Below are 26,250 nucleotides of genomic sequence, written 5' to 3'. Positions count from 1 at the left end.
TAACACTAGCGTATAAGATTTCCAAATAATCGTAACAGTGAGAAAAAAGTTCCCCTCACTCACCGAGCGAACAGCTGTCCCCCCCCCAAACAACCTTTAAGACAACTTCGTTAGCATAACCGAAGATGTCTATGGTCACAGCGACGGCGTGGGTGCCGCGGGGCTTCGCGGCGCCGTTCCCCACGAAATACGAGTTCGACGAGGCGGAGTTCGATAGGATCGCCAAGCTGGCGAAATTGCAGCTCGATGACGCGCAGGAGGATTTAGAAGAGGCTGAGGAAGCCGCGAGGGCTGGGGGTGAGGGAGAGAGTGATTCGGACTCGGATATTGAGGATGGGACTGGTGGCGCGAAGGTGAAATCGAAGGGGTGAGTTATTTGGTGGTGGGGTGGTTTTACAATATACGGGATTAGGGATTCTAACAATCCGCAGAGACGAAGACGATGACCTCGCCGAATACGACCTAGAGCACTACGACTCCGACGTCGCCAAAGACACTGAAGGGGAGGGAATGGGCATGTTCGGCAACGTCAAGTCCCTCGCCTACCACGAATCCAACGCCGACGACCCGTACATCACAATGAAAGAGAACGACGAGGACGACGAAGACCGCGAAGAGCTCCAGATCCTCGCCACAGACAACATGGTCCTCGCCGCCAAGGTGGAAGACGAGGTCGCCCACCTCGAGGTATACGTCTACGAAGACTCAGCAGATAACCTCTACGTCCACCACGACATCATGCTCCCCGCCATCCCCCTCTGCCTCGAATGGCTCGACCTCCCCGTTGGCAAAACCTCCGCCGCCCGCGACGCCCGCGCCAACTTCGTCGCCGTCGGTACTTTCGAGCCGGACATTGAAATCTGGGACCTCGACACGGTGGATTGCATGTACCCCAACGCGATCCTCGGGCAGGGCGGACTCGACGACACCGGCGCCCCTCCGGCCGACGGCACGCAGAAGAAGAAAAAGCGCAAGAAGTCCAACAAGCCCAACGCAGACTACCATGTCGACGCCGTCCTCTCCCTCGCCGCGAACCGTCACCACCGCAACCTCCTCGCCTCCTCCTCCGCAGACAAGACAGTCAAGCTATGGGACCTGTACACCACCTCCTGCGCGAAGTCCTACGCGCACCACACGGACAAGGTATGCACACTCGCCTGGCACCCGAAGGAATCCACCATCCTCCTCTCCGGATCCTACGACCGCACCGTCGTAGCGGCAGACATGCGAGCCCCCGACGCGACCGTCCCTCGATGGGGCGTAGAGAGCGATGTCGAGACCGTGAGGTGGGATCCTCATGATGGGAATTACTTCTACATCTCCACCGAGGCGGGGGTGATCCACTACCACGACGTGCGGGCCGCGCCTACGGACCCCTCGAAAACCAAGCCCGTCTGGACGCTGCACGCACACGACGAGTCCGTGTCAGCTTTCGATATCAACCCCGTGATCCCCGGCTTCATGGCCACAGGGTCTACAGACCGCACCGTGAAACTGTGGAACATCCAAGCCTCCGGCCCTACCATGGTAGTGAGTCGCAACCTCGAAGTCGGCAAAGTCTTCTCCACCGTCTTCGCGCCGGACGAGGAGGTCGGGTTCCGCCTCGCTGTCGCGGGAAGCAAGGGGAGCGTGCATATCTGGGATACGAGCACGAATGCTGCGGTGCGCAAGGCGTTTGCGCATCGTATGGCGCCGGTGGAGGGGGAGGTCAAGGAGAGGTTGGTGGGGGTTAATGCGGATGAGGAGGAGAGTAGTGATGAGGAGGAGGAGGAGGGGGAGGGGGGAAAGAAGGATGGTGAGCAGGGGTGGGAGAGCATGGATGAGGATTGAGGGGACTGCCGGGTGTGATGGGCGTCGGCAGTCAGTGGCAGGATGGGGAAGGGGGGGATAGGACAAAGATGTGTCGCGGGGATGAGGGATGGGGTGTTGACACATGTCTACCTGCCCGCATCATCGGGGTCGTGCGGGTGATCGCGTTCAAAAGTGCGGGGTGCCTAGAGTAGAGTACTATATGTCAAAGCACCTCGGCGGAGCGTGCGCGCCATATAGGGTCGGGATAGTGATGTGATGTGTATAGCGTCTGAAATAGATAGCCCCCCAGCCGTCGGGTTGCAGGCCCGGGACGGCACAGATGGGGTGAATGATAGTTTGATCTTTTTTTTTGTCACTTGACGACTTACATGATGTTGAGGTGTAGTTGTATTAGTTGTTGAATTATATTTGTTGAATTATATACCGCCTTTTGATGGGTATGGGAGAGTGACGGTCTTATTATTAAGTGTGGTGGTGTATTTTCGACCGTAGTGGTGTCCCGTGACCGGGGAACCGCCGGTATTGGGGGTTGTGACCGAAGACGGACCGTGTGAGCGTGAGTTGTGAGCGTAGCGCCATGTGTAGCCACGATTCGGTCAGCCAGCTGGACGAACGGCTGTATGTACCCTTCTTTCATACCACATAGAGTACATACTCCAGTAAAGAGTCCTGTCCAGTAAGCACACCCCGTAGTACAGTTCACACTGCATCTCCCTCCTGTACAACCAACAAACCATACAGCCAGCCTAAGTACTCACTCCCCCCTCCAACGCAGCGGATGCAGGAACAGCGCGATTCCTGCCAGGTATACCAACCTGACAGCAACGTCCCCCCCGCCCGCCCACACCAAACCGCACCCACCAACCAACACAACAGGCCGCGGCCCAACACCCAACAGCGCGGCCTTGACTCCTTGCCTGACAGCTGCATCATCACCCATCGCAACGATCACATTTCCCACTCCATCACAGCATCGGTATCGCCTGCATGCGGCCGCATAAACCTCCTCCTCCTCCGGTCCGCTCCCCCCTCCCTTCCCGCCGAAACAACTAAAACCGCATGAACCTGAAACCCCCAAACGCCTCGTCCAACCAATCAGATCCTCCGTCTTTGAGCCCTGCCCCTGTAGCGGGGTTTTACTCGGTGGGGTTGGGTGTGTGTTTCGAGGTCAGGGGTGGGGAGGTGTGATTGGACGGCCGGGAGAGGGAGTGGCATGGCCAGAACTGGTGATCCTGGCGAGTGGAGGGAGATGGGGGGACTAGGGCCGGAAGAACTGGTCGGATTGTGTTGATCTGGTTGGCGCATGGGTTCTGGATGTGTGGTGTGGTCTGTGCTGTGATGGGGAGTTGTGTGTGTGTGTGTGCGCGCAGGAATGGAGACTGACATGGCGATCCTTCGGAGGACGGGGGACAAGCGAGGGATAGACGGGCGAACGATGAGAAAGTTGCGCATAGGAAGGTTCGTTCGTTCATGGTGGGAGGGTCAGGGTCTTCGGGTCAACCATGGTTCGCAACGGCGCCGGCTTCCCGATTATTCCTGTTCCTATTCCCGTCCCGCGTTTTCCTTGTTCCTGTACCGAAGAAAAAGAGAAAAGAGATAAAAAAAGAATCGGGTCGCTCGCGTCGCGACGAGTCATTCGTTCGATCCGCTTCTTCGGAACCAAACCAAACGATCTGATCCAGCAACAGGGCGAGACAGGAGCCGTGTGGACGTGTGTGGACGTGGGCGAGAACGGATGATGGACGTGGAACGGTGGGCCAGTGAGGTGGGAGTCGAGTCTTGAGGTTTTATGCTCCGTCCAATCAGCGGGGGGAAGGGGGAAAAGAAACTCGGCGCCGATCTGTAACGGGGGAGAAAGGGTACTTGTTGCGGTGGTGAAGGATGTATTTTTGGAGTGAAAGAAAGGATGGCTTAAAAGGCGTGAGGTAAAGTGGCAACAGCCAACAAGCCAACAGCTAACAGAAGAAAAGGAAGGCTATAGGTCTTCTCTCGAGGTGTTTTTAGTGGTGGTGGTTGTGGGACAAATCGTGGGCGTGGCGCGTAGAGTGTGGCTTCGGCGGTCTTTGTTGATGAGGCCCTATTCGATGGTGACGGCGGCTGAGATGATTAATGGACGGTCGTGTTGTACAAGATGAGGTTTGTAATGTCTATAATGTCTGATCAGCTTCTGCTGTGCTCATCAGTCATATAGTCAGTCAGTCAGTTAGATTCTTCCAGCCTCTTCTTTTCTTCTTACTGTATTTTGTGGTGGGACAGGTGAGAAACAGAGCAGATTAGAACTACACATAGGATAGAATAGAATAGAAGACACACATATTAGATAGAACACACATACTAGAACACACAGAACACACCATACACCACACAGAAATCACATAGAACAGACAGAATTCACACAGAACACACAGATCACACAGAAATCACATAGGACACACCCAAAAATACCTGCGACATGTACCTACTATACATCCTGCAAGTACTCTATTAGCGGGTCCCCTGCGCGTTTTGAACGTGTTGTCTGCAAGGTTGTGTGTGGTTAACTAGAAAAGGTACTTCTTCTTTGTCTAGCATATACTTTCCCACTAACACAGTACCACCGGCTTGGCGCTATAAGTCAACCAACGACGGGTGGATCTCCCTAGTCGATCCCCCCTCTCCCCTCCCTCCACTCCTCAACTTTACTCCCCATCACACACACACAACTCATGCACGCACTATCAACCACTACCACCACACAGACTCACACACACACCTTCCTTTTTCTCCCTCCCTTTCCCTCCCCTTCCCTCCCATCTTTGTTTCTTCTTCCTCCCTTCCCCTTCCCTTCCCCCATGTCGCCTGCATCTGTGCAACGAAACGTTTCTTCCCTTCTTTGATCATTCTCTACTACTTTCCCATTTATCCGTCGCAGGTCGAAAAAGCATACACACATACATCGTCGTTGTCCATAACGCCTTCATTTACTCGATCTACTCGACAACTTGGACTTCGCACAGGGAACAATATCAACATCTGTTCGCTCCTTACAGAACTGACTAAACTGTTCCACCAACAACCAGCTCACTACGAGTACACAGCACCATACAAACAACACATCTGATCAGATTCATTACGCGCTGGACTGTGTCTGCGCATCTACAACAATAAGATACAACTATAGCAACAAGAAACAAGAACAAGTCGAAAGAGACGAACTTTCCTGATTCCACAGTCGACCAACGACTATCCATACTACCTTCCACCACATCGCGCCGTGAACCAACACAATGGCACTCTCCCGCGCCTTCACCACCCGCAAGGGCTCCAAATCCCAGAACACCGCGCCAGTCCCCTCCCGCAGCCTAACAACCAAGCACTCCTTCTCCGCCGGCACCATCCGCAACAAGATCTCGGGCCCCATGGAGCTCCTCTCAACAACCAACATGATCTCCTACAACGCGCCGGACCTGTACCCCATCTCCACCGCCTCGCCCACCTCCTCCGGCGACGAGTCCGACCTCCCCTCCATGTCGCACTCCACCACCACCACACCCGACTCCTCCGTCCGCGGCTCCGGATCCAGCAGCAGCACGCCCATCTCTCCCTCCCCCAACCACCTATCTTCCTACTTCGACAACGCCAATAACAAGCAGCCCACCCACAGCATCAGCGCATCCACCGACAGCACGGCGCCTTCCATCCCACAGCGCGCATTGAGCCACACCAAGAAATCCCACGAGATCCTCTCGCGCCAGCGCTCTACCCGCCAATCGTCCCAGAACTCCTCGCACTCCTCAATCTCAACATCAACTCGCAAACCATCCATCTCCCACCCCCGCACCAGCGCCGACTTCTTCAGCCCTGCACCAGCATTCGACACCACAGCAAACCCATTCACCAACGAGCTAGCGCAGGTGCGCGAGTTGGCTGAGGAGTACAGCGGTGGTGCCACGCGCCGCGCGATGATGAGCGAAGAGGAGCAGGATTTGTATAGTAGGGGACTGTGCAAGTTCAGCGCGGAGGATTACGTGATGGAGATCCAGGACTTGTATTGCGAGATGGTTGGGAAGCCGGTGCCGGCGCAGCAGCAGTCTTCGACGATGATGTGGATCTAACAGCGCCGCGCCTTGTCATTCTGGACGAACTGGTTTCGTTGGGGTGGTGAGCCGCGGTGGGTGGATGATTCACGGGGGAGATTTTTCGTTGTATATACTTTGGGTTTGGCTGGGCTAGCGTCGCGCATCGCATCGCATCGCATCGCATACTGGGAAATGGAGTTCAGAATGGGTTGAATTTTTGTCTGCCGTTGAAACAGGCAGTGGGGTGGTGGGGGAGTTATTGCTACCACGTCTCGTGGGCTGGGGATGGGGAGGCTCACTCGGATTACTTTCTTTATACCAGCCACGTTTTTTTTTGCGGGCAACACACTCTTTTCGCTTATAGATGGGGAGGCAGAGGTGGAGGTGGATGGCAGGTGGATGGGTTTTGTTCGAGTACTACTGCTGGCTTTTGCTGTTCGAGTACTGCTGGATTTTACTGCGATTATGAGAGGGGAGGAGATGAAAATTATGGGATGGATGGATGAAATGAGTGAGGATGAGGATGAATACCATCGATACTACGATAGCTAGGCTCGGAAAGAGAGAGAGAGCTGGAATGAAAATGCATGGCATTTATTTTAATCTTGATGTGTGCTAATCTTGATCGTGCGTGCGTGAGAGATCGTGCAATGTGAGACATACCTGCTGCCGTCGTTATCCCACTACTCCAACTGAGAAGTGATAAGTCACCTGACTTCACCATCCAACCAACATCAGGTGCTGGAATAGGTAAAATAACAACAGCAGCAGTGACTGCCTAGAATATCAGATGATACTTCAATACCGACTAAAACCGTAGTTTGTTTAGATATTACACTATATGTCTACATCATAACCTTTCCTCCCCATCTCTGCTTTTGATATCTATACCAAATCATGGGTGATATTTTCGGCTTCCGCCCCTTCGTCGACGTATGTCCCCCATCCCACCCCCCCCTACATGCTCTCAAACCATCGTAGACTAACCACACCCACCTCCCCCCCCCCCAGCCATCTAGCAAAGACCCCACCATCCCCTTCCCCCTCGATAACATCGACTTGTCAAAAGTCCCCGATGAGGCCATCCTTGCGCTCTTCTCCACAGCCCCCATCCTCCACCGCTTCGGCGGCACCCAAATCGTGCGTCTCTCCCGCTCCCTCGTCCTCAAGGGCGGCTCCACCGCCTTTCCCGCCGAAGCCCACGCCATAACCCTCGCGCGCGAGAAGACGCAGATCCGTCTACCGGCCGTCCACCGCATCATCCCCGGTAAGCCAGACGACGGGTTTTTCGGCGAGAGATGTTATATCGTCATGGACTACATTGACGGCGTCGGTCTGGATGTGAGCTGGGAGGGCCTTGATGCGGATAAGCGCGCGGATGTCGCCAGCCAGGTCGCTGCAATGATTGGGGAGATGGGAAACCTCACCCTACCGCTGGTACCGTGGCCGATCGGCGGCGTCAGACGCTGGATGGGCCCGTGGTTCTCGGATTATGGCCGCTGCGAGCTGCGAGACGGTGGGGGAGATGGAGGCGTGGTTTAATCATAAATTCGATATCTGCTCAAGATTCAAACATGTCATCCCCGGTACGCCTCGCTTCTCGTTCCGCGATGATGAGCTGGTGTTGACGCACCAGGATATCGCGCCGCGCAATATCATTCTCGATGCGGAGGGAAAGGCATGGCTGATTGATTTGGGCGTATGCGGGCGCTTATCCACCGGGATTTGAGAGGGCGGCGCTGGTGAGGCAGTGCGAGGATCAGTTTAAGGAGTTTTGCGACGAGGTCTGCGAGAGGATTTCAAGTTATCCGGAGGTAGAGATGCAGAGGTTGAGTATTGCGTATGGACTTACTACTGCGGCGCTGGCGTAGGTGGGGTTGTGTGGTGTTTTTTTTCTTTGTGGGTTGGGGCGCTGGGGTGGTGTTCTGGTTATTATTGTTCTGTGATGTAATGGGTTTGATATCTTGGTTTGTGTATGGGGATGCGTGGTGGGAGAAGGGTGAGGGTTGTTAGGCGCGGCCGTGGTGGTTGTGCGGATATCGTGGGGAGGTCATGTAGATCTAACATGTTACATGGGGCGGGCGCCCCATGGTTAGGTGTGTCTGGTCGAGAACTGGATTTGCTGCGATTATTGAGGAGAAAGGGGGGGGGAAGCAATTGATAGATAGGTAGATAGATAGATTGATAGATGGATGAAACGAAGATGAGGATGATTTATCATCTATGAATGCCGTGGGGAGGGGAGGGGATGGTATACCATGATACCCCAGCTCTAAACAGCTAAAATGAAATACAATCCATTGCCTTAAAACCATACTACATGCACAAGTGAGAATCGTATGTATAAAGCCCATCGACTATTATTTTCTCCGCCCGCAAAGTCAATCCGAGAGCGAAGACGCAGATACGTACAGGCAATCATGTATGGAATGATGGATCTGATAACTTTGATTGGAAAGCGGATTTGATATTCGCGGAAAGATAATATGGTATGGTATGATAACCCCCTTCCCCACTGTGGCCACTCAAAGCCGTTAAACGCCAAATACACCCACCACCTATCCTGAAATATCAACCTGTCTTTACCTCCCACCCCCGCCCCCTTCCGACTTCGTCCGCGTGTAAAACTCCTCCTTAGACTATCGAGCTGGCTTAGGCGCGGGCCGTATGTGGTCTTCAAACAGACCCAGCGCGCTAAGGCGTCTTTGCAGTGAAGGATCCGAGATAGGGATGCTTTATCGCAGTACTCGAAGATAATCACGCTGGCCCTTGCGCTCCTCCTACTCTCCCCTCTCCCCTCTCCACCGACAGCTTCCTCGCCTCCCACTTCCTCAACCACCTCCCCCTCAGGCGGGCAAACAACACCCCACACCCCCTCGCCGCGCAAAACCAGCTCAACCTCTTTCCGCCACGTGCGGTAGTTAGGACCCGTGGACAGCCCGAGGCGCGGCAAAGGGGCCCCGAAAACGGAGTCAGCTTCGAGGTCGAGGTAGGCGTCGCAGTCGGCGGAGTCGAGGGGGAGGTCCGGAGATGGCGCCCCAGAGGCTTTGGGAGCGGAGGAGGGCTTAAATGCGGATTTTCCAGGTAGTTAGGGGCTGGGTTTATAATATAGGGACTGGATTTAGAGAGTGATGGATTAAGTGAGAAATTAGAGGTGAGGTCCGTCCAATTCCCGCGCGTGGGGGGTTGGGCGCGTGATTATGTGTGTATATATGTTCTAGCCAAACTACCAACTCATGGTAGTAGGTAGCTTCATACGTAGCTAGGAAATGGCAAAAAAAAAAAAAAAAAAAAAATAAGCAGAAACATACAACAGTAGGTATTCGCTAGTAGTCACCTACCTAACTAGAGTCAACCCCTTACTTAACCCTGAGCACAAGCGGTAGGAGGGCAATAGCCATGAGAGCAGCAGAAGCTGCAGAGTCCTAAGGAGGAATTGTCTTCGCCCGGTAACGGACATCTAGAATTAGCAGTCACTGGTTGGAACACCTGCACCGCAAGCAGTACAGGTGCATGGGCCAAGTGGACAGTAGCCATACTGGCAGGAGAAAACGCAAAGGCCTACGTAATTCCCGGGCCCTGTACCAGCAATACATGTTGAGCTGCCGGCGGGATTGCTAGAGCTGGTAGAAGCCGGAGGGGTGGTTTTTGTTAGAGATTCTAGGGAATGATCAGGGATTTGCCAAGAAATAGCCCTGGATATGGGCGTTTCCCAGGCCTATCCCTTTAGCTCACTGATTTCAGCTGACTAGCTGATGTGAGACAGGCTAAGACTCAGAGTTTTGGCCACCCCCTAGGAATCGAGTATATAGCCATGTAGCCCAGTAAGATAGGTAGATAATTCAATCGATTTGATATGTTCTATATACTGTATTACTTGTGATACTCCCTGATACCGTCTGCGCTGTGGGACCTTAAGGGAGACTAGATATTATCACCCGATTTTGGCCGTGGAACGCCGTATTCCCCGTTTCTCGCTAACAGTTTTAGTTGTTACCGGCACCGGAATGCTGGTAGTCGGCGACACTGCAGAAGTGATTTTAACTTGTGGTAGGTAAAGCAGTGGGTGGTGGTGGTGGTGTGGCTGGAAGAGAAGGCGATGGAAAGCAGGTGCTAACATGCAGACCTGCTGTTAGTGATGCGAGGCCATCATGTTGTAGAGGGTCAGAGGGACCCGGGGGAAGTGTTCCGACAAATGCATTGAAATTGTAGATTCCACAGATGCAGATTGATGAGACTTCTTTGAGAGATGAGCCACTCAAGACGACATTTGGCCCACGGGTAAGTGCGAACGACTGTATTCCGACTTGCATATCAACTTGGAAAGATGAGGCTCCAGCAGGAGCATCAAAGGTTTGGTGATTTTCCCCGGAGATTATTGTGACCGTACCAGGGGCTGTGAGCAAGGAAACAACAAAGACAGAGTCTTGCATATCCTCCCAGCCGTCTGGTCGTCCTTCGAAATAGTTCCCGCTAGAATTACTTGCTGGGACCATAGTCGTATCGGTGGCGTCGCAGTCAAGCCCTCGTAGTGTTGGGCGATACCAGTAGATGAGTTGATCAGTGGTAATGTAAGAGTCCACAGACTCTGCACCAGCATGATAAGCTGCGATGAATGGCTTAGCCATATCAAGCCAGCCATTGTGGGGCCTGTAACGTTAGGTCCATGCTACTAAATTTGACCAGGTGGCCTTAACTTACATATCATTCACCCATTTCGAGTTTCCATCATCATAATGAAGGGACTTTAGCGGGCCGATGTAATGTGATTCGCCATAGTCATTCCAGGTAATGATTTCCAAGAACCGCGAACCTAAGGTGAGGACCTCGTTCCACCGATTGAACCACAGAAGATCCGATGGAAAAATCCAGTTCTTGCTGTAAGAGACTTCAGGACCAAAGTGAGTGCTGAACCAGGGAGAGACAGGTGCAATATATGGTTTCCCAGCAAGGGCAGAGATATAAGCTTCATCTCCAGCTTGGACAGTAACATTTGCACCAGGAGTTGGTGCTTTATTGTTACCATTATTTGGCCAGGCCTATCATTAACACGTTATCACTCTAGTTCTTCACGATAATAACAAGAAACGCTTACCATCCAGTTCAAAGCTCCATCAATTTTGCTGAAATCACTCTCGCCAGGATGGAAGTTGGGAGCCCAGAAAACAGGGACACCAGCAGCAGATTTCATACTAGCGACGTCTAAAGCATCTCCAGCAAACGACGAAGCGAAGACTTTGCCATCAACCATCAGCTGAGCAGGATGATTTGCATACTGAGCGATCTTAGAACCGACAGCACTTGCACCACTTGTTGGGCTGTACCAATTGAAGTCAAAAGAAATGAAAACTTTCATGTCATTGTTAGCGGCAGACTGGTAGGCAAGGTTAAGTTGCGCGTCTGTGTAGCTGTCGACTCCAATGTTCAACGCAAAGGCGTCAATCCCAAGGGATTTAGCTCTCAGCATATCGTCGTCGTAATCTGCGGTACTTGTCCGGTCACCTACAATGCCAATCTAATAAAGTTTTAGCTTTCTATGGGGTTCTATCAACCTGTTGACCACCCACCATGAAGTGGCAAAAGACCAGCCTATCGGCAGACTGCGTCCCTTGGAGGTTATCAATATTCGAGGGAGGAGCAGCCCAGCTGATAGTAGCTGCGAGCAGCCATAGTGTGACTGAAAAGCGCATAATACCAGGAAGGAAATAATAGAGAATAGTAATTCCTAGCTAGATGTTGAAAAGTCAATGAGTGAGGACTGGTGATGTTGAAGTTCGAAGGAATTGTCGTCCTTTTATAAGCATGTATGACACATGATAGGGAGTTATTTATGGTACAACTTCGCTTATGTCCCACGTTAATCCTTTGCGTAAATTTACCAAGTACCACCTGGCGGACTGGCTCCAGTACCTACAGTTGCTATACCATCAAGCTTGCTTGCCTTCCTGCATGTCTTCTGACACAAAATGGGCTATTGTGGCCACTTCTCGGGCAGAAGGCTTAACGATCGCCCGGCCAAACGTAGCAACCTGAGAATGAATACAGGCGAAAGCTTAACAAATCATCTCAGTTCCTAGACTGACTGCTATTAAGACAATACTGATCTTAACTGATTTAGATAGCACGATCATACCACCAAAGGGGTGCCATCCGGATTAGAACGCCATCCGGATTAGAACTACCCGACTAAGCCTAGGCCAAAAGCTTACCAGCCAACTGTTCGTCGTTCTAGTTAACCAAAGTATCAGGTTCGGGCCGACCAAGACATACCACTTCACCACAGCTTAATTTAGTGTGTCTTTGGATATGCCCACACTGTTATTTCGCTAGCGCATATCACGTCGCAGCGGGGAATGCGATGTTTTAATGTGGCCCATCCCAGCCCCACGACGGGTGAAGGTTACCTCTAGGATTAGAGGTAGTTTCATCAGACTAGTTTCATCGGACTGAACACTTTGACAGTGGTAACGTGGTAATGTTAATGCGCCGATCAGGCCTGCAGATCATATCATTAGCTTACGTATCCTTACTACCATATTCGTTATGGTGTGGATACTAATTAGCAATTATGCATATAGCACGTAGCCTACGTGGTATATGCATAATTGTTAATTAGTTAGTATGGGTTACGTGACGTAGCCCATTAGATAGTTTAGTTAATTAATTGATTGCGTTGCGATATACTATGGTATATGTGATAAATCATATCCTGAATACGGTCTATGATGTATGTGAATTATATATTTTTTATTAGTAGCATGAGTGAGAGAGGAGATTACGAGAAAGGCTGAGCTTTGCTATTTTTTTCTATGAGAGCTAAAATCGGCGACAATCTTCTCTAACCTGCGAATATCTCCAAATTAGGGTACCCCGCACCTCGTTTTATGGCCCGGGAGCGTTTGGTTTGAACTTAAGGGCCTTTTCTATTGATACTCGATTACCCTAATGAGTTCTAGGTATAGAACTCAAAAGCGGCAACTAGCCCGTGCACGCACCTTCCCTAATTAGGCGGACGCCAAACCATGAGACCTAACACAACGACCTAGATTTACCAAGTAATTGTTAGGAGTAATTGCGGGAATTGGGGAATTACACACAAAATCGTGTGATAATCTCCGGTTCCCATAATAAGCTCCTACGGGCAGCGAGGCAGAGGCTTCAACAGTAGAATACAGTATGTAGAATAATAGAGTCAATTGAATTACTACCTAATCTACGGGCTACGTACAGTATTTGTAGGCCTGGGGGAAACCCCCAAAACCCCGAAGAATTTGCTTCTTCTGGCCCCCCCAGCTGAAGTGAGACGTTGAGCGTAATTACTGCCCAGCACAATCCCACAGGGAAAACAGCCATTTTGGCTGTAAAAGCCTGCCATATCCCATGGGAATGTCGGTTTCCCCCCCAACAGTAATGAATGGCCCGTGCCCCCACCTAATAGCGGTTAGGATTATGTGCAGATTCTCAATTTAACGCCACGATTTAGACGATTTTGTGATTTCCGAGCGCGAACTAAACTTGTAGAATTCTATGGGGCTACGGCCTTTACTTATGCCGTGGCTCCGAAAGCTATTCTACGTGCGAAACTACAGTGTCGGTTTCCTTACAATGGCAGGAGTGTGTACACTGCAGTCTTAGATTGACTTAGTTGTGTCCCAAATAACATTACCCGACGTATCCAAGATCTGAATCCATGGCGCTTTGTTTAGACACACCATGGTGTTACCTGTCCCTGAAGTTCCCGAGCTCCACTTCGGTACATTGTTATAGTACGTCACTAAATTTCCATCTCCCTGGAAGCTCATATGGCAAAGGCTTGGGCTGCCGCAGCCGCTGCTCAGAGTATGTCCACTGGCCCACACCACCGTCTGTCCGTTGATAGTGGTGTAAACGACAACGTTATTGTCGCCTTGATACTGCATGACAACGCCGTGCAAGTTCGCGAAGGGGGCCGAGTCGGACACAATATTAAGGGAGTTTTTAGTGTAGCTGACGGAATTCGGCAGGGGCAACGTTGAGCACAAGAAGTTGGTCACGTTCGAGGAGGCAGCCACGAAGCCACTCTGGAGGGATTGAGTACCCGTCACTCCTGGTGGGTAGTAGATCAAGTCGGCGTTCTCGTTGAAAAGAGTCTGAATAGCTTGGGAGCAGTGCGAGGCATCGGCAAAACTTGACTTTGGTGAGGTTACTCCTGAAACAGTGTTACCTGATACCTATGATATATCAGTAACTATTGTCATATATTTTATTATGAGAATAGAGCATCACCACGCACCGTAATGCCATTAGTCCAGCCATTTATAGCGATTGGGAAGCTGACGCTGCCACTAATGGTGTTCCCCGTGATCGACACGGGACCCTGGAGCATATAGCGGTTGTTGAATGACCAGACATTAGACCCGATTCCGATGCCCAAGTTGAACATCTTCTGGCCTACAATCTTGTTATTCGACACGGTAACACCCGCGTAGCTACCGGAATACTGGCCGTCAACCATATTGATGGCGCCAAAGCCTAGGTACGTAGCGGAGGAGATGATGGTGTTGCCAGTGATGGTGCTGCCAGGAGAGCCGAAGATGACAATTCCACCGTCCGTGCTACCTGTGATCTGTGAAATATGAGCCAGTGGACTATACAGACGAAGTTACACACGGTCACTAACCGTGTTATCCTGCACAAGCGATTTGGTGCAGTCAAGCGATATGCCATCCGCCCACAAGCCATTGCCGGCTGAGTCGGTCCCTGACTGGCCACAAGGGCCAATGTCGTTGTTGACTATCGTGGCGTTGGTGCAAGGCGCCGCGGCGTTTCCAGAGCCAATGACATGTAGACAGCTCCACCCGCGCGGGTTCCTTGATGCTACATGCGAAACCACCTGACCGGAGCCGCTGCCACCAAGCTCGATGTTAGCGCTCCCGGTGTGATCAAAGCCTGTGTTTGCCCGGTTGCCGTCGATTTGGATGTTGAGGATGCGGACGCCGTTATGGTTTCCGCCGGCGATTATTGTGCTTACCGTGCTGCCAGGTGCAATCTGGAGCGTGGCTCTGGTACTTCCCGTCGGATAACCCGCGGTGGAGATTTCCTGGTTCGCCGCAGTGAAGGTGATCTGGCCAGTGACCTGAATAAAGGCACTCGCACAGAGCTGGACTATGGTGTTAGATCCTCCAGCAGCCAAGGCGTTGTTGATATTGTTCTGATCACCAGAGCTAATACAATCTCCTAAGGCAAATGGCAACAGAGCAACCAGAGGTAACACATTTTTATTAAGGAGAATCTTCATGATGACCAAAATTCAGAAGAGATGTAGACGATGGCAACTGCAACGAACTCTGGGATACTGACTTGCCAACCATCAGCTAATCTTATATATTCTAGTCATGTGAAACCGGATGCGGATATGTAGTATTAGTGTTGAAGGGGTAGGTGGGTCGGTATTTCGTATATATTCTACATTGGCCAGCTAGCACAAGCAGTCTCGAGTACACCTACCCTTGCGAACCCTAAAGCGGCGCGGCCTTCTATTTGATGGTCTGGGAATTGAGGCGGGCAGTCCCTAGAAAACTTTCAGCATAGAAGGGCCAGAAGGGCCTTCTCCAGAAAGGTCGAAGGATCAGTCGAGGGTTGAGATAAACCTTTGAACGCGCGTACTAACAATAGGGCCTTTTACTCGCTAAACTGCAGGGACGTTACATACCCCGCCTTTAACGGCATGAGATTGGTAACGAAAAAGGGGCCGAGCCGGCTACTTTACTTCCTAGAAAAGCTTAGCGAAGGACCATCTCAATAGAACCGGCATTTTATTGGCTGCAAAATTATATATTTTTGTAATCTTAAGGGACTCGTTGTGCTCGCCCAAAGTAGCCTGCCCTTCTATGATCCTAGCGCTAGGAGTCTTTGGGTTAGTGCAATCCCGGTAGTTCAATACCCTGCCGTAAGTTTATATGAGCTTCCTTTTCTAGTGAAAGAGGAAAATTATGACATACAGATTAGGTAGATCTACCCCTATCTAGCGCCCTTTCATACGGGGGGGTGATCCGAAACTCCGCATAATCCTTTTTCATTACGCGACTTATTGGTGTCCTATTATATCAATTCAAAAAACTCGTCACATGCGCCTGTCCTCTGACATTTAACACGCTAAACCGGTCGTCAACACACTATGGACCTCCTGGGCATAAGTACACCCATTCAAGCTAACGGTATCCGAGCTTGCGGCATCCCAGAGCATAATTCCACCAAATTGCGCATGGAATTTGTACTGACTAACGAGCTTCGGAAGATCAGTCGTACTGCTGCTAACACGATTCTTGATCACCCCTGCGTTGATCATGGCAGCGCCAAGGGCCAGTATTGTGAGCAAGGACAGTCTCATCGTGATGGATAACAAATATTCGTAACAGATTAAGCAGGCGAGCAAAGAATATATGAGAAGAGGAGGGTGATTCCGCGGAGGAAGTTTAGAAAGATTTTAAGTAATCAGTTAATCAGCTGAAGCATAATTATAAAATAAGACTGAATCTAGACGTGTAAACATCTACGTTATCTTCATGTTAATCTCGTGCTGTTGTAACACTATCGTGGCATTAACGCGAAGGTTAACAGAGATACAACATTGTAATAGATCAAAGCGCCTGGACGATGCCTCCTAATAGGATGCGACGCCATAGCACAACAATCTAGGTCTATGGATAGTCACAATATATGCCTTTGTAGCTCGCCATTATGGCCTACCAACTAAATAAGAGGGGTTAGAACCAAGGACTAGTGGCCGTCGCTATACTCGGGAGAGAGCGGGACAATTCATTAAACCAAGGCAGGGCGCAGCAGACACGTGTAAGCTGGGAATGAATATACTACCAGATACTTACATGGACAATGCAGAATGGCGCTATCCATCCTTCCACACCGCGATATAGAAGGTATTGCCGCACGCAAATCTTGTTGTTCCTCCATTAGTGGAAGTTTGAGACGCCGAGTTGTCGATAAGCTATCGTAGCAGACCGTGGGACTACGTAAAACTACTTGATTAAACAAAGCGGATGCCTCCCTTCTGTAGTTGATGTCTATAAGTATAGACTAGCAAGTATATTCTCATCAGAATCTATAATAAGGCCTAGCAAAGTTTCGGTTGTAATGCAACGTTGCCAGACTCAGATAGCGGATTTATAGATGCCTGTAGATCACACACGCATTTTCTGAATAAAGCTTGAGCAAAATTCACGTCGGGCCAATACTGACTTCTGGGTATCGGTCCGACGTTAATAACTCTAGCTTTATTTTGCTGATCTTGTCCAAAAGAGTCCACTTTGCCGGTAATTGTCCCGCGCACGGCCGTATTAGCGTTGATTTTTATACATTTCCTCCTTTCAACGTCACCTTCTGCTGTTCGGGGACCATTCTGCGGTACATACCATGGAGATGGCTTTTCGAAATGTACAAATCTCAATTTATACAAAGCAGAAATTCTCGTGGGGCATACGGAAATATAGACGCCAGCCTTTACATTTTGTCTTGTTCTTAGAGGACTAAGAGCCAGCACATGCTAGTCCATGTAACGATATCTACTATATATAAAGACGTATCTAATTACCTGAATCGTATTTTAAATTCTTGATTATTCCGCCTCTGGCCTCTAGGAGCGTCACATAGCCATGTTAAAGTCAGCCTGTCTTGCGCTGATCGCTTTGACCACTTCGGTGGTTGGAGTTCCTGCAATCAATTCCTTTGAGATTCCTGATAACCTGCCGGCGAATGAAACTGAATTGTCCCCACCTTATACTTATGTTCTACCTACGGACTACGCCCCTAAATCACAGTAAGAGCACCATTTATCTTAACGCTTGAACTGATTCTCAGTTATGTCCCTATTCTTGTTTTTCTTCGCCTCTTCAGGCGTTACGGTCTCACCTCGCGGAGTTATCATCCCTCCCAAGATATTTTGCCAGACTAAACTGATTTTATACAAAGTGGGATTCCCTACACAATCTTGAACCAGTCCGCCAAGCCATGGGAGCATCTGAACCAGCCACCAGCCCGACAGGCAACGAAACTCACCTCCCGAGCCTGCACGCCTCTCACCGCTAATAATCCCAGTAGCTGGTGGTATGAGTCTATCACTCATAACGGCCAATCGTCGTTTATGTCCTCCTCGTACAAGAGCAACTACAAAGTCTTCCGTAATGTCGTCACCGATTATGGTGCTGACCGTACTGGCGCCACCTCTGCTAATGTGGCTATCCAGAATGCCATCCAAGGTAAGAGCCAGTGAATCAGACTCCGCTGAATGGCGTTTAATTGACACCATATAGCTGGAGCCTCTAACGGTCCTAACCGGGCCAGCAACTCGATGGGGACTACTGGCCAGCCAGCAGTCATCTACATTCCATCAGGAACATATCTGCTAACGGGAAGTCTCCAACTCTATGTTGGGACCGTTCTCGTGGGTGATCCTATCAATCCACCAGTCCTGAAAGCCGCCGCCAATTTTCCCAGCGATCACATCATCTACGGCAAGGACCCCAACCATGACGGTACGATCAACTTCTATATCGGCCTTAAGAATGTCATTATCGATTCGACCGCCGTAAGCCCATCCCAAAATATTGCGCTGCTGGATTGGACCGTCAGCCAGGCTACCCAATTGGCAAACGTGGTATTTAACATGCCAAATTACTCTACAGGACATGTCGGTGTCACTTCACAATATGGATACAATAGCAACGTCATCCTGAATGACCTGACCTTTAACGGTGGTGCATACGGCCTGAAGTTGTCGGGTCAACAATGGATTCTTAAGAATATCAAGACTAGCGGTACCACCACGGGTATCCAAGTTGGTGGGTTTAATCTCGTCTGCCTTGCTTGCTCCTTCACAAACGCAGCTACTGGTATCGATGCTACTGGAGTCTCTGCCTCCCTGGTGGTCATCGACTCGAGCGGAACTAGCATTGGAACTTTTGTTAGTGGCACTAACAATGGCGGAGCTGGAAATTCCATCATTCTGGAGAATATTCAGAACAGTGGTACGACGGTTAAATTGAGTGGGGTCACTGTTCTGAGCGGCAACGTGGCTGACACTTGGGTTTACGGTAACATGGTGAGTGAAATCATGGCGTTTTATTAAAGTTACACTGAAATGGAAACAAGGGGGCGGGTTAGTTAACGAAGCAACTTAGTACGCACGTGGCAGCAACAGCCCTCAACACGTTAATGGACAGTCAGTGACAACTCCTCGGGCGGCAGCCCTCCTCTCTAACGGCAAATACTTTACAATGGCTCCGCCAACCTACCAGAAATACTCGGTGGATCAGGTGCTCAATATCAAAAACGTGGCAGGCCTTCCAGTTTATGGTGACGGTGCTACCGACGAAACGAACAATATCAATGCCATCCTATCGCAGTATGCGGGCTGCAAAATTATCTACTTCCCGGCAGGAACCTACATCGTGACCAACACCATCAATGTCCCTGCTGGCTCTCGAATTTATGGAGACGCCTTTGGAACAGCTATATCCGCACTTGGAGGAAACTTCTATAATCCCGCGGCGCCGGCGACAATGGTAAAAGTTGGAAATGCAGGAGATGTAGGCGTAGCTCAAATAACTGATATGCTCTTTACTGTTGCAGACGTCCTGCAGGGTTGCAAGTTGGTTAGTCTATCCCATACCTGTTAGTTTCCTAGCCATCTCTCTAACATTTGTCATAGGTGGAAGTTAATATTGCCGGATCCAACCCCGGCGATGTTGGCTTCTTCAACACTCACTTCCGAATTGGTGGCGCGGCAGGCAGCAAGGTTGAGACTAATTGCGGTGGCACCCCCGATCAGTGCAAGGCTGCTTGGGGCCTTATCCATCTGACGAGCACCTCCTCTGCCTATATCGAAAACATGTGGGGCTGGACAGCCGATCATGATCTTGATGGTGGAAACGGTGCCACCATCTCGAGTGGTCGAGGCCTTCTCGTTGAAGCTACGAAGGCAACCTGGCTCGTTGGAACGGCCATGGAACACCACACGTTGTACCAGTACAACTACAACAACGCAAAAAACGTTTTCTCCGCGTTCCAGCAGAGGTATGTAAATAGTTTCCTTATGACTAACCCTTGAGACTGCTTGTTTAACAGACTTCTTTAGTGAAACTCCCTACTGGCAAGGCCCCGGCAACGACCTAGCCCCTGCACCGTGGGCCAGCAACCTCATTGCTAGCGACCCAGACTTCTCTAATTGCGCCGCTGCTGACTCAACCTGTCGCATGGCCTTCTTTGAGAGGATTAGCGGATCCTCTGACCTATTCTTGTACAACGGAATGGTTTGGGCCTTCTTTAACAATGGGGGCGGTTGCAATGGGGATTGCCAGAAGAATGCAGTTGAGATTACAAGCTCCTCTAGGCTGTATATCTACGGGCAGAATGTCAAGGCCGTTACGAATATTTTCCTCGAGGGCACTACTGTGGTGGCGACGGAGAGTGCTAATAGTGGAGGTTGGGGTGGTGTTGTGGCTGCTTATCTGCGTGATACTTAAAGAAAGACGTATACTGAAGATGATAGGCCTTGTGTCAGTGTAGGCAGAGCATTCCGCAGGAGACATATGTGTTCTGTTAGATGCTTCAGTTTTCTAAATTTTGACGTTAAAAATTCGACACGCGGAGCAGGCTCGTACGATATTAGGATCTTCGCATTTAGCCCTCTAGTAGTCAACTTGTCATCGAAAAGCCATAGTAAGCTCAGGGTAGCACTTGAAAAAGTTCTCTGCCTATCGTGGTCTAATGGGTGACGTGTTTCAGTCCGTACGAAGACAATTGGCCATTTCTTGAATATCGCTTTGCTAGGGCTGAATTCCTTGTGAATCTAGATCAAGTATACGTCGAAGAATTACCGATTCCTCTAGATCAGTTAACTTTCTCAAGTTGGGAGGAATATGCGCCGTGATTGTCGTCTTATGCGTCGATGGCGTAGACTTGCTTTAGGAACATAATAGGCTTCCTGTTATACTCTAAATTAGGGTTCTAAATAGCTATACACACAGCTTCCCTATGCCTATGCTAGGTGGAAATCCCTACGTAAAGTAGCTGTAAAATGTGTGTGAGGTGCGACAGAAAGGCATATATGTATGAATATTATTCTCACTTGCTAGAAGTGAGAACCGCAACTTCAAGATCCGCGTCCGCCGACTGCATGGCCGAGGACTCCTGGGAATGCTACAACCTGGTCCGGGTATAGTGCGAACCAGTAGAGCGGCAAGAGATATCTCGACACAATCAGCCAAAGTAGTAGTGATATACTAGTTATATTTGTGCCCAGCATGAGGGTATCAGCAATATTCAGGCGTGGACATGCACAAGTGGGTCCGCAGTTGAATATTACGGGACAGCTTTCTGCCATCGATTATTGCCGAGGGCGTTATAAAGCTACAATTTCCCTCTTCTTCCGTCCTCTCCAATTTTCAAGATGGGCTTTAAACGATCTGGCTGCACTCGTTCCCATAAACTACCCAGTCCCAATTTCCTACCTTTCGCGTCTTCCTTCCTGAACCATTCCTCCGCTGTCTTAATGCGATCCGGGAGTATCTCGTTCAGAAGGCCATAGTCCCTCTTAATGACGCCCTTGTTATCCCTTGAGTGTGTCCACATTGTCCAAAAACCAGTGAAGTTCTGCCTGAATGTCATGGCAGCAGGATCATTTAGATCGGAATTGTACCCACTGCTCATGCTGGCGACAGCGGCCATAGGGCCGTCCGTCCAATACGTACCGATGTCCGTGTCAATGTATCTTGCTGGATGACCCGTCACCTTCTCAAAAGCCCGGGCCAATTCAGAGTAAGGGATATGATCGATGGCAACCTCGAGGTCCAGCCCGTTGGCTCTCTCTGGATTGTCAAACAGCCAGCGGACGTAGTGCTCGCAATCATCGAGGGCCACATGCACGACCGCGCCGTCACCAAGTGGCACGCGCCAAGTGACGACGCCATCCTCCACTGTTGGAGTCATAATGGTCTGGCTAGATATGCACATCTCAATGTACGGGCCAGTCGTGAACAGCGCCGCAGCCATCCTGGGCCCGTTATCCTTGTTTTGCTGTAGGATCCATTCTCCGATGCGGCCCTTGCCATCGTAGTGCCCAGTGCGGAAGATCGGATTGTACCCAGCCTTTTTGTACACAAAGTCTAGATTTCCGTATACGAAGAATTTGACCCCTTCCTCCAGTGCGATCTCATAGGAGCGTATAGCCCAGATGGTCTCGGTCTTCTCCCCGCAGTTGAACCCGTCGATGTTGACGAATGCTCCATCGCAACCTCGGAAGCCGTTTCGGAGATCATCCTCGCTCGCGAACGTCCCTTCCACCAGCTCGACGTTGCCGAGCGCGACAAGATCTTTGGCTCGTTGGGACTGTGCATTGCGTGTTAAGGCTCGGACAAAGTATGCCTTGTCTTTAACCAAGCCGCGCACGACTGGAATGCCTTGGGCTCCAGTGGCACCGACAACAAAGATTTTGGAAACCTTCGACATGATAAATGGAATTGAAATTTAGAAAATGTTGGAGTTTGTTCGAAGGTAATAGTTTATCCATATCGAGACGACTATTGCTCTTTCTCTATATACCTTAAAGGTAATACCTTTAAGGTATATAGGGAATGTGCGTCATGGGGCGGTCTGGTTCCAATCTTCAACCTAGACCGTGGTCCGGTCTATAGGTAATAACCCACGGTCCCCCACCGTTCTGCTAAAAAACCGTTCAAAATATAGCAAATGTACTACTACACCTATTTAATAGGTAAAGGTCCTTAATTATGTGATAGACTAAATATATTACTATAACATATTATTACATGATAAAGTACCTTTGCTTATAAAATAGGTGTAGTAGTACATTTGCTATATTTTGAACGGTTTCTTAGCAGACCGTTAGGGGACCATAGCAGTCTAGGCGGTTTGCCATGATTTTGTAACCCAGACCGTGGGCTAGGTTGGAAAATCTTCAGACCGGCGCTTTGGAACCGTCCGTCCCCCATGACGCACCACATTCTCGGATTAGTGAACTGAAAAGATTAGTGAACTGAAAAGATTAGTGAACCGAAAAAATTAGTGAACTGAAAAGGTAAATCCTCATTCTCTGATTAGTGAACTGAAGAGGCTCCTCATTCTCGGATTAGTGAACTAAAGGGGCTCCTCATTCTCGGATTAGTGAACTGAAAAGGTAAAATGGTAATATCCGAGAATGAGGAGCCTCTTCAGTTCACTGAATAGAACGATCACAAGTCACGAAATTTTGGTAAGTTAGATTGATCACTAATCAAAGCATCAGAGGTACTCGTCCCCTCAATTGCACATGAATTTAAGATGCCGAATATGAGTACTGGCATAGTCCGTCTGGTCTGCGTGGCTTAGTGAATGCTGCTGCAAACATTGGAAATGTCTTTGGTTAGCTTTTGTCTGGTTGGGATAAGAATACCCACAGCAGCCCACTAACTCTTTATGTTATAGTATAACCCTTACGGTTACCCTGGATGGGACACCTGATGGTAGGCTTGGGCACTGCGATATATATTTTTATCTGATGATTTGAACTGCGATATATATTTTTATCTGATGATTTGATTGCGGAATTCCACATCAGAGTCAATTCGGCGGCTGCAGCCCGTCTTGGAAGAGCTCACAGCGACTCGTTACTGTATTATATTACATAACCCTTAGCGCCGAAGCGCCACGGGCTAATGTGAGAGACATTGAGGGTTGCATTCTGTATATCATTTGGATGATGCGTTTGTGCACAATATACGTCAGATTTTATTATAAGTTCTGTACATAGGACGAATTCTGACTTCGGAAGCTAGGTCAACCTCGCTATAACCGCTTATCTTCTAAAGCTCTTGGGTATCTACAAAATACTGTGTATTCAGCCACTCCCTCCACCATCCCGAGGAGCTCGGTGGCATGGAAGGCGCAGTCATCGGAGGGCGTAACTCGAAGTTGGCTCTGCGAAGCATTCATGTGCCACTGCGGGTTTTTAGCTGCGGCGAAGCGGAGCGCGGGGATCCGTTGGGCGGGGCCATGTAGTGTGGACGGGGCGGAGGGATCACTGAGACCATCGGGTGGCATGGGGTGGATAGATGGATGCTTAGACCTACACTTAGTCCACTGTTGGAGCAATCTCTCAGACCCCTTGGTAAGAGATCTAACACAGCAGGGTAAATGTAAATAACGCACAGCTTCAATGCCGCACAATCTGCACATTAGTGGTGTCTGGTCCCCTGCTGGGAGGGAGTCTGTGCTGTTGCTCTATGCAGTGCAATCTGATCAGTCGTCCACATCCGACACCCACGTCCCTCCGAATTGAAATCGTACTTATCGCGACCTGACTGGACAAGGAGATCCAGAACACGGCCTACAGTCAGGTTGGCGCAGACTCTGAGGCAGATCGTTTTGGTTGCTGAGGACGGATAGATACTTGGGAGGGCGGATAGGATTATATTGCCTTTTGAGCCACCCGGGAGTATGGTGCTGGGGGAGCTGTAGGTTAGCACCATGTTGACGCATATTGATGCACCCGAGGAGAGTTGGAGATAGAAGCACCAGTGGTTGGCTCCGTCGGGGAGGGGATCATGGGTGACGACGTGGATTGCTTTGACTGGGCGGCTTCGGATGTCGACTTCCTCGTTTGCGGGGACGAAGTGGATGGATTGGAAGGGTGGTGGTGTGTAGTTCATTTTTGAGATGGGCGGAGTAGCGAATTTATATAAAATTGAAGAGGTGTCGTAGATGTGAGAAGCGTAATGAAGCGGATAAATATCGATATAGTAGATATATAAGTTGATGATAATAGATATCTTACCATCTGAGACGGGAGTTGCTGTTTTATATATGTTCCGGCCCAACCACCAATATTACCCATTCGTGAATGGGCCGGCCCATTCACCAATGTTCCGGCCCAACCGTAAATGCAGCCTAACTGCGGGGTAAATAGTATTATAGAAAACTCAAATCCTACATCCTACAACTATAGTAATTATGGCTACTATTACTTCAATCAACCCGTTCCTAAACGACGTACGTACTGCTTTTGAAGCATATATAAGTAATCCTACTTACTATAATCGAGAGCAACTTCCATATACAAAATGGCACTAAATGCGCACTATACTACAGAATATTACAACGTTTACACTATTTGATCAAGAGAGTAGCAACCTAAAGCACCGTACGCAGTCTCAGTTTGAGCTTATAGATGAGAAGCTCCATAAGAAGAGTGATATACGACATCTAACTCCTAGGTTTATAGTTTAGAAAGCAGAGGTATTCGATGTTATTGCGCAAGAGCATCTAAAGCTTCTACATGCAGGCCGTAATAAGTTCTGGCCTGTTATTGAGCAACAGTACTATGGGATTAAGCGTCAGGATGTCGAGTTTATACTTAAGCGTTGCAAGAACTGTACTCTAAATCGGCTAAACACAACTAAAGCTCCATTAGTCCCTATTATAAGTGGACAGGCGTGGGAGAGGGTTCAAATCGACCTAATTGATATGCGCCACAAGCCTTCAGGACAGTATAAGTGGATTCTTTATATAAAGGATCACTTCTCAAAGTATACACAGCTATACCCATTAAAAAGCAAGCATGCAGAGCCAATTGCAGACTGCTTTGCTCAATTCATTGCAGCTTTCCTACCTCTGAAGATTATGTAGGCTAATAATGGGAAGGAATTTAAGGGGGCTCTCTTACTCTTACTACGGAAGTATGGAATACAGGTGGTAAATGGAGCACCACAATCACTACAAACGCAAGGCCTAGTTGAGCAGGCAAATGGAGTTGTTGAGAATAAGCTCTAGGCATGGAAAATGGATCATGGGTCTATAGAATGGAAGAATGGGCTACTTGAAGTGGTGCTTGCTATGAACACCCAAATCCACTCTACAATTGGGTGTGCGCCAGCTACACTTCTATTCCGAGAGCGGAGCTCACACATTAACTGGCTTAATAGTTAGGCCCAGAAGGATCTGTCAATTGGAATTGAGCAAGAAGACCCAACCATGGGCCCGATATTTGAGAGCGAGCTCTAGTCTGAGCTTGAGTCTGAGACGGAAGCTCTAATCGACCCACGGCTTCGGCAGCGAGAGCCAGAGCTTAATTATGAGCCTAGCTCTGGTTCTGAGCCAGAGCTCCGAATTGAGCTCAATTCTAAGCTCCGAACTAGAGCTAGAGTTCGATCTACAGCCCAGCTCTAGCTCGAGTCAGAGCTTAGAATTGAGCTCTCTAGCTCAGAGCTTGGAATTGAGCTCGGAATTGAGCTCAATTCCGAGCTCAGTTCGGAGCTCCGCTCTGGCTCTGAGCGAGAGCTCAATTCTGAGCTCTCACGACAAGTTCCTACTCGAGCTCAGGCTCGAGAACTAG

At 49.7% G+C, this 26,250-nt stretch overlaps 9 protein-coding genes across 9 annotated transcripts; 5 read left to right on the top strand and 4 right to left on the bottom strand.

The window, feature by feature from the left end:
* The first annotated feature begins 69 nt into the window (after nucleotides 1-69).
* VE01_06499 (uncharacterized protein) lies at nucleotides 70-2,167 on the top strand. Its single transcript, XM_018275945.2, has 2 exons — nucleotides 70-367; nucleotides 432-2,167. The coding sequence occupies exons 1-2, from the start codon at nucleotides 126-128 to the stop codon at nucleotides 1,828-1,830; spliced, it is 1,641 nt and encodes a 546-aa protein (XP_018129442.1). The 5' UTR covers nucleotides 70-125; the 3' UTR covers nucleotides 1,831-2,167.
* A 2,250-nt stretch (nucleotides 2,168-4,417) lies between these two features.
* VE01_06498 (uncharacterized protein) lies at nucleotides 4,418-6,460 on the top strand. Its single transcript, XM_018275944.2, has one exon. It carries the CDS (start codon nucleotides 5,079-5,081, stop codon nucleotides 5,904-5,906), a length of 828 nt encoding a protein of 275 aa, XP_018129441.1. The 5' UTR covers nucleotides 4,418-5,078; the 3' UTR covers nucleotides 5,907-6,460.
* A 307-nt stretch (nucleotides 6,461-6,767) lies between these two features.
* On the top strand, nucleotides 6,768-7,412 carry VE01_06497 (uncharacterized protein; the record flags this gene model as incomplete). The annotated part of the gene is made up of 2 exons (XM_018275943.1): nucleotides 6,768-6,803; nucleotides 6,882-7,412. The coding sequence occupies 2 exons, from the start codon at nucleotides 6,768-6,770 to the stop codon at nucleotides 7,410-7,412; spliced, it is 567 nt and encodes a 188-aa protein (XP_018129449.1).
* Nucleotides 7,413-7,444: 32 nt separating this feature from the next.
* VE01_06496 (uncharacterized protein) lies at nucleotides 7,445-7,741 on the top strand (the record flags this gene model as incomplete). The annotated part of the gene is made up of 3 exons (XM_018275942.1): nucleotides 7,445-7,456; nucleotides 7,507-7,569; nucleotides 7,622-7,741. 3 exons carry the CDS (start codon nucleotides 7,445-7,447, stop codon nucleotides 7,739-7,741), a joined length of 195 nt encoding a protein of 64 aa, XP_018129448.1.
* A 1,990-nt stretch (nucleotides 7,742-9,731) lies between these two features.
* On the bottom strand, nucleotides 9,732-11,629 carry VE01_06495 (uncharacterized protein). Its single transcript, XM_018275941.2, has 4 exons — nucleotides 11,438-11,629; nucleotides 10,966-11,385; nucleotides 10,572-10,909; nucleotides 9,732-10,520 (listed from the first exon to the last, which is right to left on the bottom strand). The coding sequence occupies exons 1-4, from the start codon at nucleotides 11,558-11,560 to the stop codon at nucleotides 9,911-9,913; spliced, it is 1,491 nt and encodes a 496-aa protein (XP_018129447.2). The 5' UTR covers nucleotides 11,561-11,629; the 3' UTR covers nucleotides 9,732-9,910.
* A 1,805-nt stretch (nucleotides 11,630-13,434) lies between these two features.
* On the bottom strand, nucleotides 13,435-15,462 carry VE01_06494 (uncharacterized protein). The gene is made up of 3 exons (XM_018275940.2): nucleotides 14,530-15,462; nucleotides 14,143-14,475; nucleotides 13,435-14,080 (listed from the first exon to the last, which is right to left on the bottom strand). The coding sequence occupies exons 1-3, from the start codon at nucleotides 15,145-15,147 to the stop codon at nucleotides 13,502-13,504; spliced, it is 1,530 nt and encodes a 509-aa protein (XP_018129446.1). The 5' UTR covers nucleotides 15,148-15,462; the 3' UTR covers nucleotides 13,435-13,501.
* A 2,032-nt stretch (nucleotides 15,463-17,494) lies between these two features.
* VE01_06493 (uncharacterized protein) lies at nucleotides 17,495-20,395 on the top strand. Its single transcript, XM_018275939.2, has 6 exons — nucleotides 17,495-17,682; nucleotides 17,835-18,121; nucleotides 18,176-18,963; nucleotides 19,043-19,516; nucleotides 19,573-19,937; nucleotides 19,999-20,395. The coding sequence occupies exons 1-6, from the start codon at nucleotides 17,519-17,521 to the stop codon at nucleotides 20,384-20,386; spliced, it is 2,466 nt and encodes an 821-aa protein (XP_018129445.1). The 5' UTR covers nucleotides 17,495-17,518; the 3' UTR covers nucleotides 20,387-20,395.
* Nucleotides 20,396-21,209: 814 nt separating this feature from the next.
* VE01_06492 (uncharacterized protein) lies at nucleotides 21,210-22,484 on the bottom strand. Its single transcript, XM_018275938.2, has one exon. The coding sequence runs from the start codon at nucleotides 22,368-22,370 to the stop codon at nucleotides 21,273-21,275; it is 1,098 nt and encodes a 365-aa protein (XP_018129444.1). The 5' UTR covers nucleotides 22,371-22,484; the 3' UTR covers nucleotides 21,210-21,272.
* Nucleotides 22,485-23,769: 1,285 nt separating this feature from the next.
* On the bottom strand, nucleotides 23,770-24,568 carry VE01_06491 (uncharacterized protein; the record flags this gene model as incomplete). Its single annotated transcript, XM_018275937.2, has 1 exon — nucleotides 23,770-24,568. One exon carries the CDS (start codon nucleotides 24,566-24,568, stop codon nucleotides 24,095-24,097), a length of 474 nt encoding a protein of 157 aa, XP_018129489.1. The 3' UTR covers nucleotides 23,770-24,094.
* Between the last annotated feature and the right edge of the window lie 1,682 nt (nucleotides 24,569-26,250).

Source organism: Pseudogymnoascus verrucosus (assembly GCF_001662655.1).
Source record: "Pseudogymnoascus verrucosus strain UAMH 10579 unplaced genomic scaffold scaffold_28, whole genome shotgun sequence".
Taxonomy (NCBI): domain Eukaryota; kingdom Fungi; phylum Ascomycota; class Leotiomycetes; order Thelebolales; family Thelebolaceae; genus Pseudogymnoascus; species Pseudogymnoascus verrucosus.
The sequence above is the reverse complement of the archived record's forward strand: the minus strand, read 5'-3'. Positions and strand labels throughout refer to the sequence as shown.

Coding starts and splice junctions, on each gene's coding strand:
- VE01_06499 (XM_018275945.2), top strand. CDS start 126: ATGTCTATGGTCACAGCGACGGCGTGGGTGCCGCGGGGCTTCGCGGCG. Junction 368..431: donor GCGAAGGTGAAATCGAAGGG/GTGAGTTATTTG, acceptor AACAATCCGCAG/AGACGAAGACGATGACCTCG.
- VE01_06498 (XM_018275944.2), top strand. CDS start 5,079: ATGGCACTCTCCCGCGCCTTCACCACCCGCAAGGGCTCCAAATCCCAG.
- VE01_06495 (XM_018275941.2), bottom strand. CDS start 11,560: ATGCGCTTTTCAGTCACACTATGGCTGCTCGCAGCTACTATCAGCTGG. Junction 11,386..11,437: donor TGGTCTTTTGCCACTTCATG/GTGGGTGGTCAA, acceptor AAACTTTATTAG/ATTGGCATTGTAGGTGACCG. Junction 10,521..10,571: donor TCGAAATGGGTGAATGATAT/GTAAGTTAAGGC, acceptor CTAACGTTACAG/GCCCCACAATGGCTGGCTTG.
- VE01_06494 (XM_018275940.2), bottom strand. CDS start 15,147: ATGAAGATTCTCCTTAATAAAAATGTGTTACCTCTGGTTGCTCTGTTG. Junction 14,476..14,529: donor CGCTTGTGCAGGATAACACG/GTTAGTGACCGT, acceptor CATATTTCACAG/ATCACAGGTAGCACGGACGG. Junction 14,081..14,142: donor GCTGGACTAATGGCATTACG/GTGCGTGGTGAT, acceptor GATATATCATAG/GTATCAGGTAACACTGTTTC.
- VE01_06493 (XM_018275939.2), top strand. CDS start 17,519: ATGTTAAAGTCAGCCTGTCTTGCGCTGATCGCTTTGACCACTTCGGTG. Junction 17,683..17,834: donor GACTACGCCCCTAAATCACA/GTAAGAGCACCA, acceptor TTTTATACAAAG/TGGGATTCCCTACACAATCT. Junction 18,964..19,042: donor CTTGGGTTTACGGTAACATG/GTGAGTGAAATC, acceptor GAAGCAACTTAG/TACGCACGTGGCAGCAACAG.
- VE01_06492 (XM_018275938.2), bottom strand. CDS start 22,370: ATGTCGAAGGTTTCCAAAATCTTTGTTGTCGGTGCCACTGGAGCCCAA.